Raw genomic sequence first — 14,383 nt, 5'->3', positions numbered from 1 at the left:
CAGATCACCTCATGCCTTTTGGGTAATATATATGAAAAAGAAAACCTTTCTTTACTAAGCTTTTACTGAGTCATACTGCTTGCTCTGCAGTTGAGCATTTTGCATCATTTAGCATCAATTTAGCATTATACCACAAAGCCATATTCAGTTTACAGGTGAGTCTTTAAAATCTAAATTCACTCACAACATATCTGTGAATTTGTGTAGTTACATAATAAGCTGTCAGTTCTGACCGTTGGTGAGAATAGACTCCAAAATGAAGCAAGCAAACCCAGTACTAAACAAAGTAAATCAGAGGGCCTGGATGCAGATACTGAGTGATTCACTGATCAATGGTAGCCATGGTTTAATTGGAATTCTTGTGTTTTATTGGCAGACTGTAAAATCTAGTTTATTCAGCACAGTCAGTCACAGTCACAGTCATGACAATGACAGGAAATAATATCTACAGGATGAAAAGCATCAAGGCATGGCGATGTGGGACTCAGACAGAATCTAAGCCTGCTTCAGCCTGTCTGGCATCAACAGAAAAAAATGATGCAGCTCTTTGACTTGTCAATGCAAATAAATATTTTAGATCTGTGATTTTCTTTTCTACTGGACATGTGTGGTATTTTTACGGCAGTTGATAATAAAGCATTTTCTTCTAAATGCATTTCTTCTCTCTTTTTTATTTGACTTCCAGTTTGATTAGAGGCTTGCCTGCAGGTTAAACCACACCTCATTGAACTTTGACCGAGTCTGTACTTATTCACAACATGCAACACTGAAAACTCCAAGGTTCACCTGCGCAAGGCTTTACCTGTCAGAGGGAGGAGCCCTCTGGGAGGGAGACTGCTCCTGCTGAGCTCACAGCGCTCATTGATAAAGCTCAAAATGCAGTGGAATACTTTGTTGCTTTGTAATGCCGTATGGTTGTTTTTGCTCTGCTCTGCTCAGAAACATCCAAAGTGTTGGCACGACAGTCACACTCAGATCCATCAGAGGAGAAACATTAAAAAGTTCTGTGATCCTTCCCTCAGCAACCAGACAACAGGTGCCGCCACTCAGGTAATGCAGCCATTGGTTGGTTTTTCTGTTGTCATAGTGTTTTTTCATTATAATACAATCTGCGTGTAAAGAAATCATTCTAATGCAATTCATGTAGTTTATTGACTCAGGCATTCATTTATAATGTATCAGGCCTCCTGAGCTCAGATACCCAACACCATCACCAGGGTACACAACGTCCTTGCATGTAATCATTCAAATATGCATACATATATACATGGTCTTGGGCTAGAGTGTTTCACACCCTGATTTATGGTGATTTATTGCATATTTCCTTTGTGGAAAATGTATCTGTATGTACAAGGCATCACGTTCACATGTTCTTGAGGTCAATCACTTAACAGCGTGATTACTTAGTGATAACATTCTTCTCCTATCTCAGGCAGTGTTGCAGTGTTTGTGTTAAATGCCTCTGTGTCTGTACAGAAGTGCAGCCCTGGGTTCTACAAAGAGTGGACTGGTCCACACAGGGGTCAGTGTGTTCCATGTAGCTGCAATAGACTCTCCAATCAGTGCGATGCACAGACAGGGAACTGTGTGGTTAGTGTTTTACAAATACGCACGCACCATCACACAGACACACAAGGACACATGTTTAGTTGTTAATTCACAACAGACTCATATGATGTGGCATTTGTGGCCAACATCGCCAGGCCAGATGCAAATCATGTCCCTCATGTTGTGTCTAATCTAACTGACCTACAGAACTGTCTGTTTAACTCTACTGGGGACCGCTGTGAACGGTGTAAAGAGGGTTACTATGGCAACGCAGCCAACAGGACCTGCCGTGCCTGTCCCTGTCCCCTTACACAGAACAAGTCAGTGTTTGTCGGTTACCTCCAGAGCTTTAAGTCTTTGTGTCTTGCACTGAGTATAAATATCTTCTCTTCTATTTTAGTTTTGCGTTGGGCTGTCTGGATGTTGGCTCAGGAGTTTTTGAATGTTTGTGCAAACGTGGCTACAGCGGAGCACGATGTGAGAGGTGGGACACGGGACACAAGACCAAACACACGCACATGTACATTACAATAAAATGTTTTAATTTTAGTCCGTACTGGCCATGTCTTATTTGTGTTTCCTTTTTATAAGATGTGCCTTTGGTTACTATGGCAATCCAATGATGCACGGAGGCATGTGCAAGCCGTGCAACTGCAAACACAGCGGTGTGAACATTTGTGATTCACTGACTGGAGGTGATCATACATTTTCATATAAACAACAGCCTAATAAAAGTCAATTAAATACAGAGTAGCAGCCAACAGATTTTCTAATACCAGTTCTTTACATTGGAGAGGTTGAGATGTCCTTATCTTTGGTCACTATTGGTCAAAGTAATCTACATCTTATATTTCCCATGATTAAACCAACAGCATATTTTTTATTTCTCCATTCCTTCCATTTTCCTGGCCTATAAAGACTTAAAGAGTGACTAATTAGAGTATGGATGGCAGAGATCAAAGATTAAGCTTATAGTTGAACATAAGTTGAACACTTGTTGCTAGAATGCAAGAATTCATACACTAAATATGTAAAAACTTCAGAATACATCTAATGTCAAAGGTCAACTTCACCGTGACTTCACATATTGCTACATTTTACTACATGTATGAAATGAGTGTGGTTGACTGACTTGACACGCACAGCGCAGTAATACAAGTTATCAAGTAAGGTCCCCAAATGGGTTAGGAGTGAGCAGCCAATGGGTTTTTTCATGTGAGCTCTGAGTCTAACTAGTTTTCAGTTAGTTCCCTCATAGAGCTCATATGGGAAAACCCATGCAGGGCCACTACCTACAGACAAACCCACTTGGGACCCATAATGGCTGCCCACTCCTAACCCATGTGGGGCCCACATGTAAATGCTGTCAGGGATGTTACCTCCACGTTTAATGTAGCTGCCTGGTATAAAGTCATAGCCTCTGAGTCTCAACCTGGGACATTACCTTAATGGATATTTGATGATTACTGGGGTGGTTTCCTGTGCTCAACTGTATATATTCTTGCAAAAAACGGAAAAAAGGCCACATTTAATTTGACCCCAAAACCGAAAAAACTTATGTCTTTGTCTTTTTCAATTTTTGCGCCTTTTCTCACCTTTCTCACATTTTTGACAGTTTTTCACCTTTAAAGCTATAATGACGCTTTGTATGTTCATAAAATATGATTTCATGGGCTGAGTTGTAATCTTCACAACAACTACTGTGGCCTCAATATGACAAAAATAAAATAATCTTTATCATCCTTTCCTTTTAACAGAGTGCATCACAAGTGGTAACAGCAGCAGTGGTGAGTCTGAGTTGAAATTTCATCTTATGTTTTTGACAGAAAGAGTAAATAATTACAGTTTTTGTGTCATCATCTTATATTCACTGACAGGATGTGACAGCTGTGCTTATACTTTACTGGCCGAGCTGGAGAAGATGGATGACGGCCTGCTTTGGTTAAAGCAGCAGCTACAGAACTTCAGCAACATCAACGTGTCTGTGTCCAGGCTCAACAACCTGGAGGCTAACATCTCTGACACAAAGGTACAAGCTTGCGCAGTCAGTAGAACATTTTCTGTGCTCTACTGTTCAGATCACATGTCACTTTTTTTTCCAGGTTCAGGTTGGGAGGTACGGCACTGCTGTGAGACACCTGGATCCAAAGGTTGAACAGTTGGAGGCAGATGTGGTTGTTGTCAGATATGACTTGAGTCAACTGACTGATGAGGTACCTGGGGTGAATTTTCCTCAGCTAATCAACATAAAATTCAATCGGGGCTTCAGAAGATTTTGGAAAAAAAAATATAAATCTAAATTATTGTTTGAATACTGCAGGAGATATTTTCATAAACGTACTTCAAATGTTAGACAGATGTGAGGAATCTATGAACTAACCCTCCTAGCTCACAACTTTTTTAACATCATGATCGACTTTACAGACATATGACACAGTGTCACACATGGAGAAGGTCTTTCAGAGTGTGAATGGAACAAATGTGAAGGCAGAGGATCTCCTCTCTGAAGCTGGAGCTCTCCTCACAGCAATACAAGGTACAGCACTTGGCTCTGAAGATCTGTATTTAAATTGATTTAATTTTATATGTGCTGTTAACATGCCAGCTTTACCTGCTTTGCTGCAAGATTGTGCTGAGGCTGTCTAATTGTTTCTGCCTATCCTTTGTTACACTGTGTAAGTTAAGAATGAAGTATTATGTCAACATGAACTCCAGATATGTCATCAACTGCACTGTTTCTGCTCCGGTTTGTCAGATTTGATAACACAGCTAACTGAGGTGAAGCCTGGAGTCTCTCTCTCTGAGAAGGACAAAGGGAGGATGATGGACAAGGCTCATCTTGTTCTGCAGGAAATGAGAACAAGAGGCTGCGCTGTTCAAAAGGACCGAGCAGACACGGAACAGCAGGAGGCACACAAACGTGAGAGGTTTGATTTAATTCACTGGATGCTCATACAAAGAGATTTCAGAACACTGTGTGCTTTGTTTTGGACCAACTGGACCCAAACCACCTCTATTTCAAGTAAAACATAGTCACTTTGTTCTGTTTAATTCCACTGCCACACTGGTGTGTGTGTGTTTAGCCAGCAGCTAAATGGCAGGGCTCAACCTAAACACTGGTATCAGAGGGTTGCAAGAATGATATGTATATGTATGTATATGACACTTTCAACAGAAACCCTTCTTGGACAGCATGGTGATGAGTACCAGAGGGTGTATAGCTACATAAACATCGGCCATTTATTGGCCATTAACTCAACTCCTAAACAGGTGCAATAATTTCCTCATCGTTCTCCTTGACATTGTGACTTTATCGTGCACTCATCCAGAAAAAGAACAACAGGGCTGAGTTGTCAGTTTTGGACATGTGGCAGATAGATTTTGCTAATTTAGGACAAACCAGCAGACAGCTGTTCATTCCCCTGTGTCATCTGGTTTTTATGCTAAGCTTATCCTCTAGTAGAGATTATGGACTAAGTGTGCTCTATCAGCATTTTAAGCGATGAGACTCTGTGGGTAGAGTTTCAACGTACACCTGCTAGCCTGAGTCTGATGTGTATGTTGATCCCAGCTGGTTCTGGCTGGTGTCATCCAGTGATGGCTGACAGCCTGAAAAATCTAATCAGTGTGCTCTGATGTAGGACTGATGTAGTAGTCGTGTTTGGCAATCTAACCATATTTAGGGGTTCATCCTCACAAGTGTTGACCCTCCTTGTTGGCCGGCCCCTGTGCCGCATGTCGTTAAGCTACTCTCTCAGTTTCTCTTCTCTGTCTGCAACAAAAAAAGGAAGCAAAAAATCCTACAATTTTGTTATGTATGGGCAAGACACTGTTCCAGAAATCAGGGTGGGCACAAACAGAGGAAATACCTCAGTGTGGAGTGCTTTGTGAAATCCTAAATTCCTGTATTCTCCTCAGTGTTGGACTTAGTGATGAACAAAACGACTACAGAATCCAGCCAGGCGGCTCTGGATCAGACTGCAGACTCTCTGATGGCGTCAGACTCCTCTCTGAGGGAGGTGATGGAGCTGCTGTTAGATGCAGAGGACACGGTTGACAGAACACACGGCCTGAACCTGAGGAGTCTTACTGCTTTAAAGCATCTGCAGGTAATGGGAAACAGCTGTCATCGTGTGTATCTGATGCACAAAAGAACACTTTGTAGTGTTGCTGTTTTCATCTCTCTTTGTTGACCATTTGCCAGCGTCTCGAAACTCAGCTGGAGGCGGAACAAAGCGCACTCCCTTCTGTGACTGAGATGACTAAACATCTGCTAAAGGACATTAAAAACATCTCTTCAATGATTCAGGAAATCAAAGCGGTAAGCCGCATACTGAAATGTTTTCACAGGAAAGGTTTTAACAGATGACATTTTGTTGGGTGTCCCTTGCAGGAGTTTGAGCATTCTGCAGCTCAGGTGGACGGTGCCAAGCTGGAACTCTTAAAGAGGTTAAACCGAATATTTCAGATCATGGCAATGGTGGATAATGTAACAAAGGCTGAAGAGCACGCAGAGGAGCTCCACAGATTAGCAACAGAATTACAGCAGTGAGTGCAAAAAGAAATGATAAACAGTAAAAAAGCCATATTTTTTTTTACATAACCATCAATGTTTTTGTAGACTGCTTCATAATGCTACTGATAGGACTGAGCTGCTCAGCATCCTGAATGAAGGAGCTTACGAAAAAATCATCAGTGCCATAGAAACAGCAGAGATGGCAGCAAATCAGTCCACAGAGGCCACAGTTTGGGCTTTAAAGGTAACCTAAGTGCCAATAATAATCCTTGATGAAAACCTGAAACTTTTTTAATGCTTATTAAAAAAGTGACTCTGAATATAACAATGAATCAGGAAGTGGAGGAGGGAGGTCTGATCAACAGAGCTGCAGGGCTGAAAGCTAATTCAACTCATTTATGGACAGAAAGCAACAATACCCAGAGACACTTTGAAGGTAACATGTAACAAGGCAGATATTATTATTATAATATATTATTATATTATAACATATTATTTTTATTATATTTAGTCTGGATGTGCACAAATTATTTTCTCATTTCCTTTGAACAGAACTTACGCATACAATGAAGACTGTCAGGAGGTACGTGGATAAGCTGAAGGTGAAAGGAGAATCGCTGAAGGAGAACATGTCATCTGTCAGTGACAACATCCAAAAGATCAAAAGAGGTCTGTGAGTGCTTGCAGCAAAGAACTAGCATATAATAGATAACGTCTGTTTTTAGTTTTGATTTTTGTTATTTTATTTAAGCTGACACCAAGGTCCTAATAGAGTCTGCAAAAACGGCTGCCTCTGCTGTAAACTCCACGGTCAGTAATGTAAAGGAGAGACTGAAGAATATCAGCCTGGAAGTGGAGAGACTAACTTTAACCAATGTCAGTGTGAACAAGGATGCTGTGTTGACTGACATAGACAAGGCTTGTGAGTATATCATGTTGGAAAACAACCACCTCCTTGACATGTCACGCCACATTTCTTTCCTGTTTTTAGGTTAAATTCTATCTTGCCGTTGGAATACAATCATTTGATTGTTTGTGTTTCAGTGAAGAGCTTTAACAAAACACTCCCTGTGTTGAGTGACAAGCTCTCACGACTTGAGGCTCTCGGCGGGAAGATGTCTCCTGCTGCCAACGTGACACAAAGCATCAGGAGAATCAAGGACATTATAGAGGAGACAAGAAACTTTGTCAAGAGGGTAAACATAGTTTGTTTTTGCTGTTTCAATCCCACCAGCTGTCATTTAAAGATGCAATCATATTTTTATTTAAATAGTTGATTTATGCACCATTTGAACATATTCCCCATATTTGATTATTACAAACTGTCTTTCTGTCTATAAACTCCCATTTATGTATGTAACCTCTGTCTTGGCTGATCTAATTACAGCTTTCTATCGCCACCACTTTTAATGGCAAGGCTCACGTCGAGCTCCATCCTCCTAGAAACCTTGAGGACATCAAAGCATTTACAGCTGTCGACCTGCACCTCAACCGTCATCACAACGATCCCTCCGATACTGACCACACGCGGAGGAGGCGCCAGGACAGACACAGAGACACCAACGCCTTTGTTTTCTACCTGGGTAACAAGGATGTGAGCGTGCAGAGGACTCATCATTAAAGAAATGACACAATCTTGTTTTCATTTTCTGTCATACATTTTTATTTTTTATGGCTTTTTTTTAGGCTTATGGGGACTATATTGGGATGGCGGTCCGAAGCAATGTGCTGATCTGTGTCTACAAGTTGGGTGCATTTGTTCATGAGGTGGAAACCAGCCAAATAACAGTCACTAAGATGAACTCCTCAGACTTTGACAGGGTTATCTTCCACAGGTACTGCTGCAGCTTATGAATTTACAACCTAAAGTTTTCGATATGGATCATCTTAGTCAATAAATATTGCAGAGTTTACCAGGATGCTGAAGCGAACATCACACGGAAAGCCACGACACAGGAGCCCGTCAGCCTCCCTCCTAAACGTAACCTTCCACTCACTATGACCAGCATCCTCAGCCTGGATCCAGGCAGTGTGGTTTTCTACGTGGGTGGATATCCTGATGACTTCACTGTAAGTTTTCACCGCTGCCATTAATTCTTCTGCTTGTATTTAGCTTTTACACTTTTACACATCTGTTTAAATCAGTCTGCAGAAGCACTGGGAATAAAAAAATAATATAAACATGGATATTACAATAATTGCAGCCTTCACTATTTCCCCTGTCACAACCAATCCCGTTCTTTATCACATCCTGATCAACGAAATAACTATTTTTCCCCCCATGATGTATAACATCCATGTTTTTCTTGGCAGAAATAGGTTTGCACACATGTGACATACTGTAATAGTGACATTCTGAGGCTGAAATTGAGCAATTTAGAGCAAACATTTGTTGTGAAGCAGCTGAAATGCACAACTCTCCACAGTTTGTCTGTGAAAAAAGGTTAATAGAAAAAAATACCTGCACCTAAGGCGGTAAAGTCACAAAACTTTCTGTTCTTTTAGCCTCCAGTGGAGCTGCGTTACCCCAAATATAGAGGAGCCATGAAAATGTCCTACATCAATGACAGTCCTGTCTCCCTGTTCAACTACAAGCACGCAACCAACATCGACGCAAAGCAGCCTGCTGTGATGTAAGCATCAACACAAAATACGTCTTATGTCATGAGGTCTGAACCATTATTTACTATGTATATTTTAGGATATCCCAGACAGAGGTGTCTGATTATTATGAGGGAACAGGCTACCGCATGGCCTTCCTGAAGGAGCCAGACACGATAAAAAGACGACTGTTCAAGTTCCACACAAACAGCAGAGAGACAAACGCCTTGTTATTCTACATTGGAAAAGAAGTATGGGGTTTATAACAGATCTAAAAATAATTACCCAAACAGCCATTGATACTACCTGTAGTAATAAAGTGTTGTCTGTCACAGGAGTCTTTTTTCTGTGTGTTTGTGGAGCGAGGCTTCCTGGTTGTTCGAGGACAGCAGGCCGGTCGAGAGCTCAGAGTGCAGAGTGATGAGCGAGTGTCTCTGTTTGTAAGATCAGAGCTTGATGAAATGATGAGTATGGCAGTGCACACTTTATGAATTCATCTTCTATTTATAAACTGTCTTACATTTTCTGTCTCAGGACAAACAGTTTGCAGTTGTTATTGCGGACACATTTATTGTGCACTTCGGGTCAAAGCAGCTTTCCACAAGTCACATTCAAACTAACTACAAGACTTACTACATCGGGGGTCTACCATCAGAGCTCAGACACAGGTATCCTGTCAGATTCTCATTCACATTCACAGTGTCAGCTCAACAGTGTGTTGTTGTACTGGTCGCTGTTCCTCTGATTTTTAGACACAACATCACAGCCGCTCCACTCAGAGGGTGTGTGGATCACCTGACAGCGAATGCAGAGTTCGCTGAATACAACAGGACCATTGGTGTCAGTGATGGATGTCCAGTCTCCTTACTGGTAAAGACAGAAATCTAACAAGCAGTCATGTATTTGTCTTAAACAAGATAATGGAAATGTTTTTTATTAGCAATTTTGACTTGAATCAGAGTCATTAAGTCATTATCATGCACATAAGAAACAATGTGGGAGATGGTGATTCTAGTTAGTATAGATCTGACAGATTGATGTGGTTCCATTGTCTATTTACTAAAGTCTGTTATTATAATGTTATAATGTTAATAAATATAAAGTTAATAATAATGTAATTATAATGTTAAAAATACCAACATGTGATATGTTAAAACATGGTGTAACAATAGCACAAGATCCACAATGTCCACTCAAAAGTCCTGAATGATCAGATAACAGGTAAAGAGGTAGAGCGTGGGTGGAGCTTGTACAGCCCAGGCAGGCACCCACCTGCAGTGGTGGAGGAAGTACTGAAGCTTGGTACTTAAGTAAAAGTAAAATTACCCAGCAAAATATATACTCAAGTAAAAGTAGAAGTGTTACATCAACAATCCTACTTAAGTAAAAGTCTTAAGTACTTACTTTTAAATGTACTTAAAGTATTAAAAGTAAAAGTACTCACATACCAAATACATATATATTCGATTTCCATTGCAAAGCATATATGATCAGGTTAAAATAATCAAAGAAATCATCTTAAAATTGACTGAAAAATTGCATCATGATTGAGGCACACTATAAAAACACAGCTGGCAGCGTGACACCACCTCCATGCAGAGTCTGACCTCACATCAGTCCAGCACTGTGTTCATCAAATGTAACAAGTAACTACAAACACTGTAGAAATGTAGTGGAGTAGAAAGTACAGGTAACAGCTGCAAAATGTAATGGAGTAAAAGTATAAAGTATGCAGTATTATTTTTACTTAAGTAAAGTATAAATACATAAAAATTTACTTAAGTACAGTAACAAAGTACAAATACTTGGTTAATTTCCACCACTGCCCACCTGTCATGCAAAGTTTTAATTATGCACAATTTTAAGCATGATGCACTTTTAATGGTCCAGTCTGAGGTTAACTGCATCAGCTACAACCACTGGGTTATACCAGAGATACCAGTGATACCAGTGATGTGAAACTCCACTGTGAGGTCTGTTCTTTCTTTCTTTCTTTAAGACAGTTGCTTTGTGTTTCTGGCCTTTGTAGGGTGTTCGTGCAGCTACACTTTATTCTACACTGTCTTCTGACTCCCTGTTTGCCTCAGATGAAGATCCGGTCAGAGTCTCACTGGGCTTCAGGAGCACAAACAGACAGGGCATTCTTCTGAGGAGCAGCTCCTGGGTAAAACCACTGTGTGCCTCACATCATCTTTGAAAGAGATTTCAGAAGAACAGGATGACTCTTAGTAGTTTTCTCCCAACAGGGATCCGCCTCTCTCAGTGACCTCCAGCTGTCCCTGGTTGATGGCTTTGTAGTGTTTAACAGTTTTAATTGTACTCTGAAGTCAGAGAGAAGGTACAGTGATGGAGCCTGGCACTACTTGTCTGCTGTGGGGAGGCCAACAGGGTATAAGATGCATTTGTTGACTGAACCGTTATCACATCTGAAATGTATACACATGACTGAAGCTTTCATCATTTTCACAGGTTGCAGCTCAGCATTGATAACGTAAATGTGATTCAGGGACATGCCAACCATATCAGGCTTAATGGAGGAAAATTTAAAGGTTGCATTGCTAACCTTTACACAAGGTGGTTTGGAAGCATTAGGAATGTGGGTGATCTTATAAACATGTCCATCCCTTTTTGATATAATAACATTGATTTTTTTTTAAATCTCACACAGGCCCGAGCACAGCTTTATACCCACTGATCTAAGCTCATTATCACAAACTGGAGTCAGCGTGCTCGGCCAGTGCATTCCACATGCTGAGATTTTACCAGTGCCTGTCCTGAAAAAGCCATGGAAACACAAACCTGTGAGCACATAGGGAATTATTTCTACAACACCTCCTAGTGCTTTTATAATCAGGTAGTAACAGCGGTCATTTTTCTGCTGTGTGTCAGATTCAGACACCAACAGGCAGCCAGTGTAGACGCTGGCAGGCCCGGTATGGATATCAGCTTTACAATGAGCACAGCTGGCTCAGCTACGTTGTTCCACAGCAAGACCTTAATTACAGGTACAACACAGCTCTGCTGTTTGTGAGAAACTCTGAGTTCCTTTTTCATATTCATGAATCCAACCCTGAAGCTCCACTATTGTGCTCCTGCTGTGTCTCAGACCTCACTTCTCTTTTGACATCAAAACCAAGTCATCCAAAGGGCTGGTCTTTCATGCCACAGGAGGAGGAGTCGTCCCGCTGCTGGCTCTGTACATGGCCAACGGCAAGATCAAGATGTCGCTTGGACAAAACAGAATCATCCAGCACCAGCAGAGGAGCAATGACGGGAACTGGCACAGAGTAATTAATGACATTGACCAAACCTTACTTCTGTTCTTGCTTCAAATATCAAACTCTGTGTTCTTACACAGATAATATCTTGCTTAACAAATTCAACTGAGAAGTTGCATTAGTCTTTGATTTCACTTCACATCAATGCATTGCTAGTATTTCAAACATGTAGGACTGCACATGCTTTGTGTTTAATCTGACATGTCTGTGGGCTTTTGGTCTTCATGTGCCAAATTGTGCCATCAATTATTTTTCTGCTTCCACACAGCTGAGAAGCAAACAGACGCCCACAGGACACACGGTGGCCAGTATGATAGCTATCATAATTTGGCTTTCATTAGAGTCACTAAAATACTTTCATTTGCACAAATGTTTCCGGATCACACATGAACTTTGAGGAAATGTCTTTTATATAATATTTACCAGCTAACAGCTGCCATGATAACAACGTAGTGTTTATTCATCTGTAGCTGGTCAGAAAGCTATAGCTGATTTGTGTGTATTGTGTGTGTGTGTAGGTTGAGTTCAGTGTGGAGAACAGCACTTTCCATCTGCTGGTTGATGGGATTCGTGTGACTGACGGTCACTTACCAAACAATGAGGGATCCTCTTTAGACCTGCGGAACCCGGTGTATCTGGGACATGAGCTGAACAGCAAAAGCACTAAAGTATGTAGCAATCAGACACTGTCACACCATCATCTCTTTCACACACCAACCCTCATCCTCATCTTCTTATTCTCACTTAGGGACACAACATTCCCACAAACAGCATCACTGGCTGCATACGGGATTTTAAAATGAACGACGTGGCTGTTGGTGAACCTGAGGACAGCCATAAAACCTTACCTTGCTTCGATGTATTCACAGAGAAGGGCTCCTTCTTTGGTGGTGGTCACATTGTCTTAGGTTGGGCTTCGTATTTAATAGATCCTCATGAATTGTTTTGCTCCCATGTCACAAACCCTGACCTAGACAGAATACATCTCTTTTTCAGATAATTACTTCGGTGTTGGCTCTGATTTTGAGCTGTCCTTCGAGCTGCGTCCTCATTACCTGACAGGTCTGCTGTTCCATGTTCACAATGACAAAACCAGCCTGAGTGTGTTCATGAAGGAGAACAAGGTGAAACTGAGAGATCTATCATGGTGGTGGCAATTCAACAGCGATTCAAAATAAAAATGATAAAACTGTCTTAAAGAAAAATGTTTTGTTCTGTTAGGTGGGCATCAGAGTAGATGACGGTCATGGCGCTGTGAGTGTCTCTGTGAAGCCTCGTAAAAGTCTCTGTGATGGGAAATTTCACCTAGTTTCAGGTAGGGCAGCTCATGCTGAGCACATGTGTGCGTTCTGCTCTGGTTTTTAAAATTCTGTCATTATCCATTGTCAGTGTTCAAAAAGCACAAAGTGATCAAACTAGTGGTGGACTCCATGTCTGAGCAGAAAGCTGTCTACTCATCCACCCACTCCACTGCACTGGGTACCCTCTACATCGGAGGTAAATCCATAAAAACTTTTTTTTCAGCTTTTTATCAAATAACCTCACTCTCTTTCTGCTTTTCATTTTTTTTTCCAATTCAGGGACGACCAGTCAAAACAAAGTCCCTGTGTCCTCACCATTTGTAGGCTGCATGCGGAATGTGATGCTTAATGGAAAGTCTGTTGTATTTGAGACAGGATCCACAGTGGTTCAACCTGTGAGCCTTAACAAGTGCCCTGCAACCTGAGGATGTGCAGTTAGTGTGCAGCTGTCAATCCTGTGTTGTTGACAAACAATACCAACATAAATCTAATTCCTAATTTTGTATGTAAAATCACATAGGATGAATAAATGTTTATAGTGCTGCACATTTACAATGAAACTTTTACACGATTCTTTGATGATCTGCTACATAAATCAATATGCTGCTGTTATTGATCCCTGACTACTATATCCAAATGCTGAGGCACACAGGGGGTTAAATATCAGCAACAAATCTTCAAATAGCTGACTGACTAGATTAGCCTGAATATTGGACACACTTCCAAACTACATAAATCCAGTCTGCTCTTCTATTTTTGACCATGAGATGGAGTGCTTCACTTCACACTGCCAGCAGTTAGTCCCATTCTGCTCTCAGTATGTGGTAACAAAAGCTCAACACGCTGGTAAACATCATTTAGAAGTAGAATTTTTTAACCTCTGCTTCACTGTACCACCATGGTGGATCCATTGTTTGTGTCACAAAGCACTGCTGTCTGTTCATGAACTGAAGAGAACTGTTTAAACAAGAGGAGGAAATGATTTTAACAAGTGTATAGATCATAAAAGATTCATATAAATGTGTAATAAGTGACTAATATGTGTAATAGATTAGCAAAATTGTGTCATTCATTGTCATAGATAAGAAACTCTTATTTATAATTTCATGTCCCTTTGTCTTTCATTCATGTCACAAAAC

At 40.9% G+C, this 14,383-nt stretch overlaps 1 protein-coding gene across 3 annotated transcripts; it reads left to right on the top strand.

The window, feature by feature from the left end:
• The first annotated feature begins 821 nt into the window (after positions 1–821).
• lama3 (laminin, alpha 3) lies at positions 822–14,379 on the top strand. 3 transcript variants are annotated; one of them, XM_028403810.1, is made up of 38 exons: positions 822–1,050; positions 1,477–1,590; positions 1,756–1,868; positions 1,949–2,032; positions 2,140–2,243; positions 3,306–3,335; positions 3,426–3,577; positions 3,651–3,761; positions 3,973–4,084; positions 4,304–4,468; positions 5,467–5,657; positions 5,753–5,869; positions 5,942–6,096; positions 6,170–6,308; positions 6,401–6,500; positions 6,617–6,733; positions 6,816–6,986; positions 7,109–7,260; positions 7,452–7,658; positions 7,751–7,899; positions 7,972–8,134; positions 8,570–8,697; positions 8,766–8,916; positions 9,001–9,105; positions 9,200–9,333; positions 9,418–9,535; positions 10,695–10,829; positions 10,912–11,054; positions 11,135–11,239; positions 11,334–11,466; positions 11,555–11,670; positions 11,772–11,952; positions 12,462–12,611; positions 12,692–12,851; positions 12,940–13,067; positions 13,165–13,258; positions 13,333–13,440; positions 13,524–14,379. In XM_028403810.1, exons 1-38 carry the CDS (start codon positions 877–879, stop codon positions 13,667–13,669), a joined length of 5,055 nt encoding a protein of 1,684 aa, XP_028259611.1. In that variant the 5' UTR covers positions 822–876; the 3' UTR covers positions 13,670–14,379. The 3 variants fall into 3 exon arrangements, 2 of the variants coding, with proteins under 2 accessions (XP_028259611.1, XP_028259612.1); XR_003670496.1 differs by lacking the exons at positions 12,940–13,067; positions 13,165–13,258; positions 13,333–13,440; positions 13,524–14,379 and having other exon boundaries at positions 11,803–11,952; positions 12,692–12,827; XM_028403811.1 differs by lacking the exons at positions 12,692–12,851; positions 12,940–13,067; positions 13,165–13,258; positions 13,333–13,440; positions 13,524–14,379 and having other exon boundaries at positions 11,834–11,952; positions 12,462–12,595.
• The last annotated feature ends 4 nt before the right edge of the window (positions 14,380–14,383 follow it).

The sequence above is a fragment of the Parambassis ranga genome, chromosome 4 (assembly GCF_900634625.1).
Source record: "Parambassis ranga chromosome 4, fParRan2.1, whole genome shotgun sequence".
Lineage (NCBI taxonomy): Eukaryota > Metazoa > Chordata > Actinopteri > Ambassidae > Parambassis > Parambassis ranga.
This window is presented reverse-complemented; position numbering and strand designations above follow the sequence as displayed.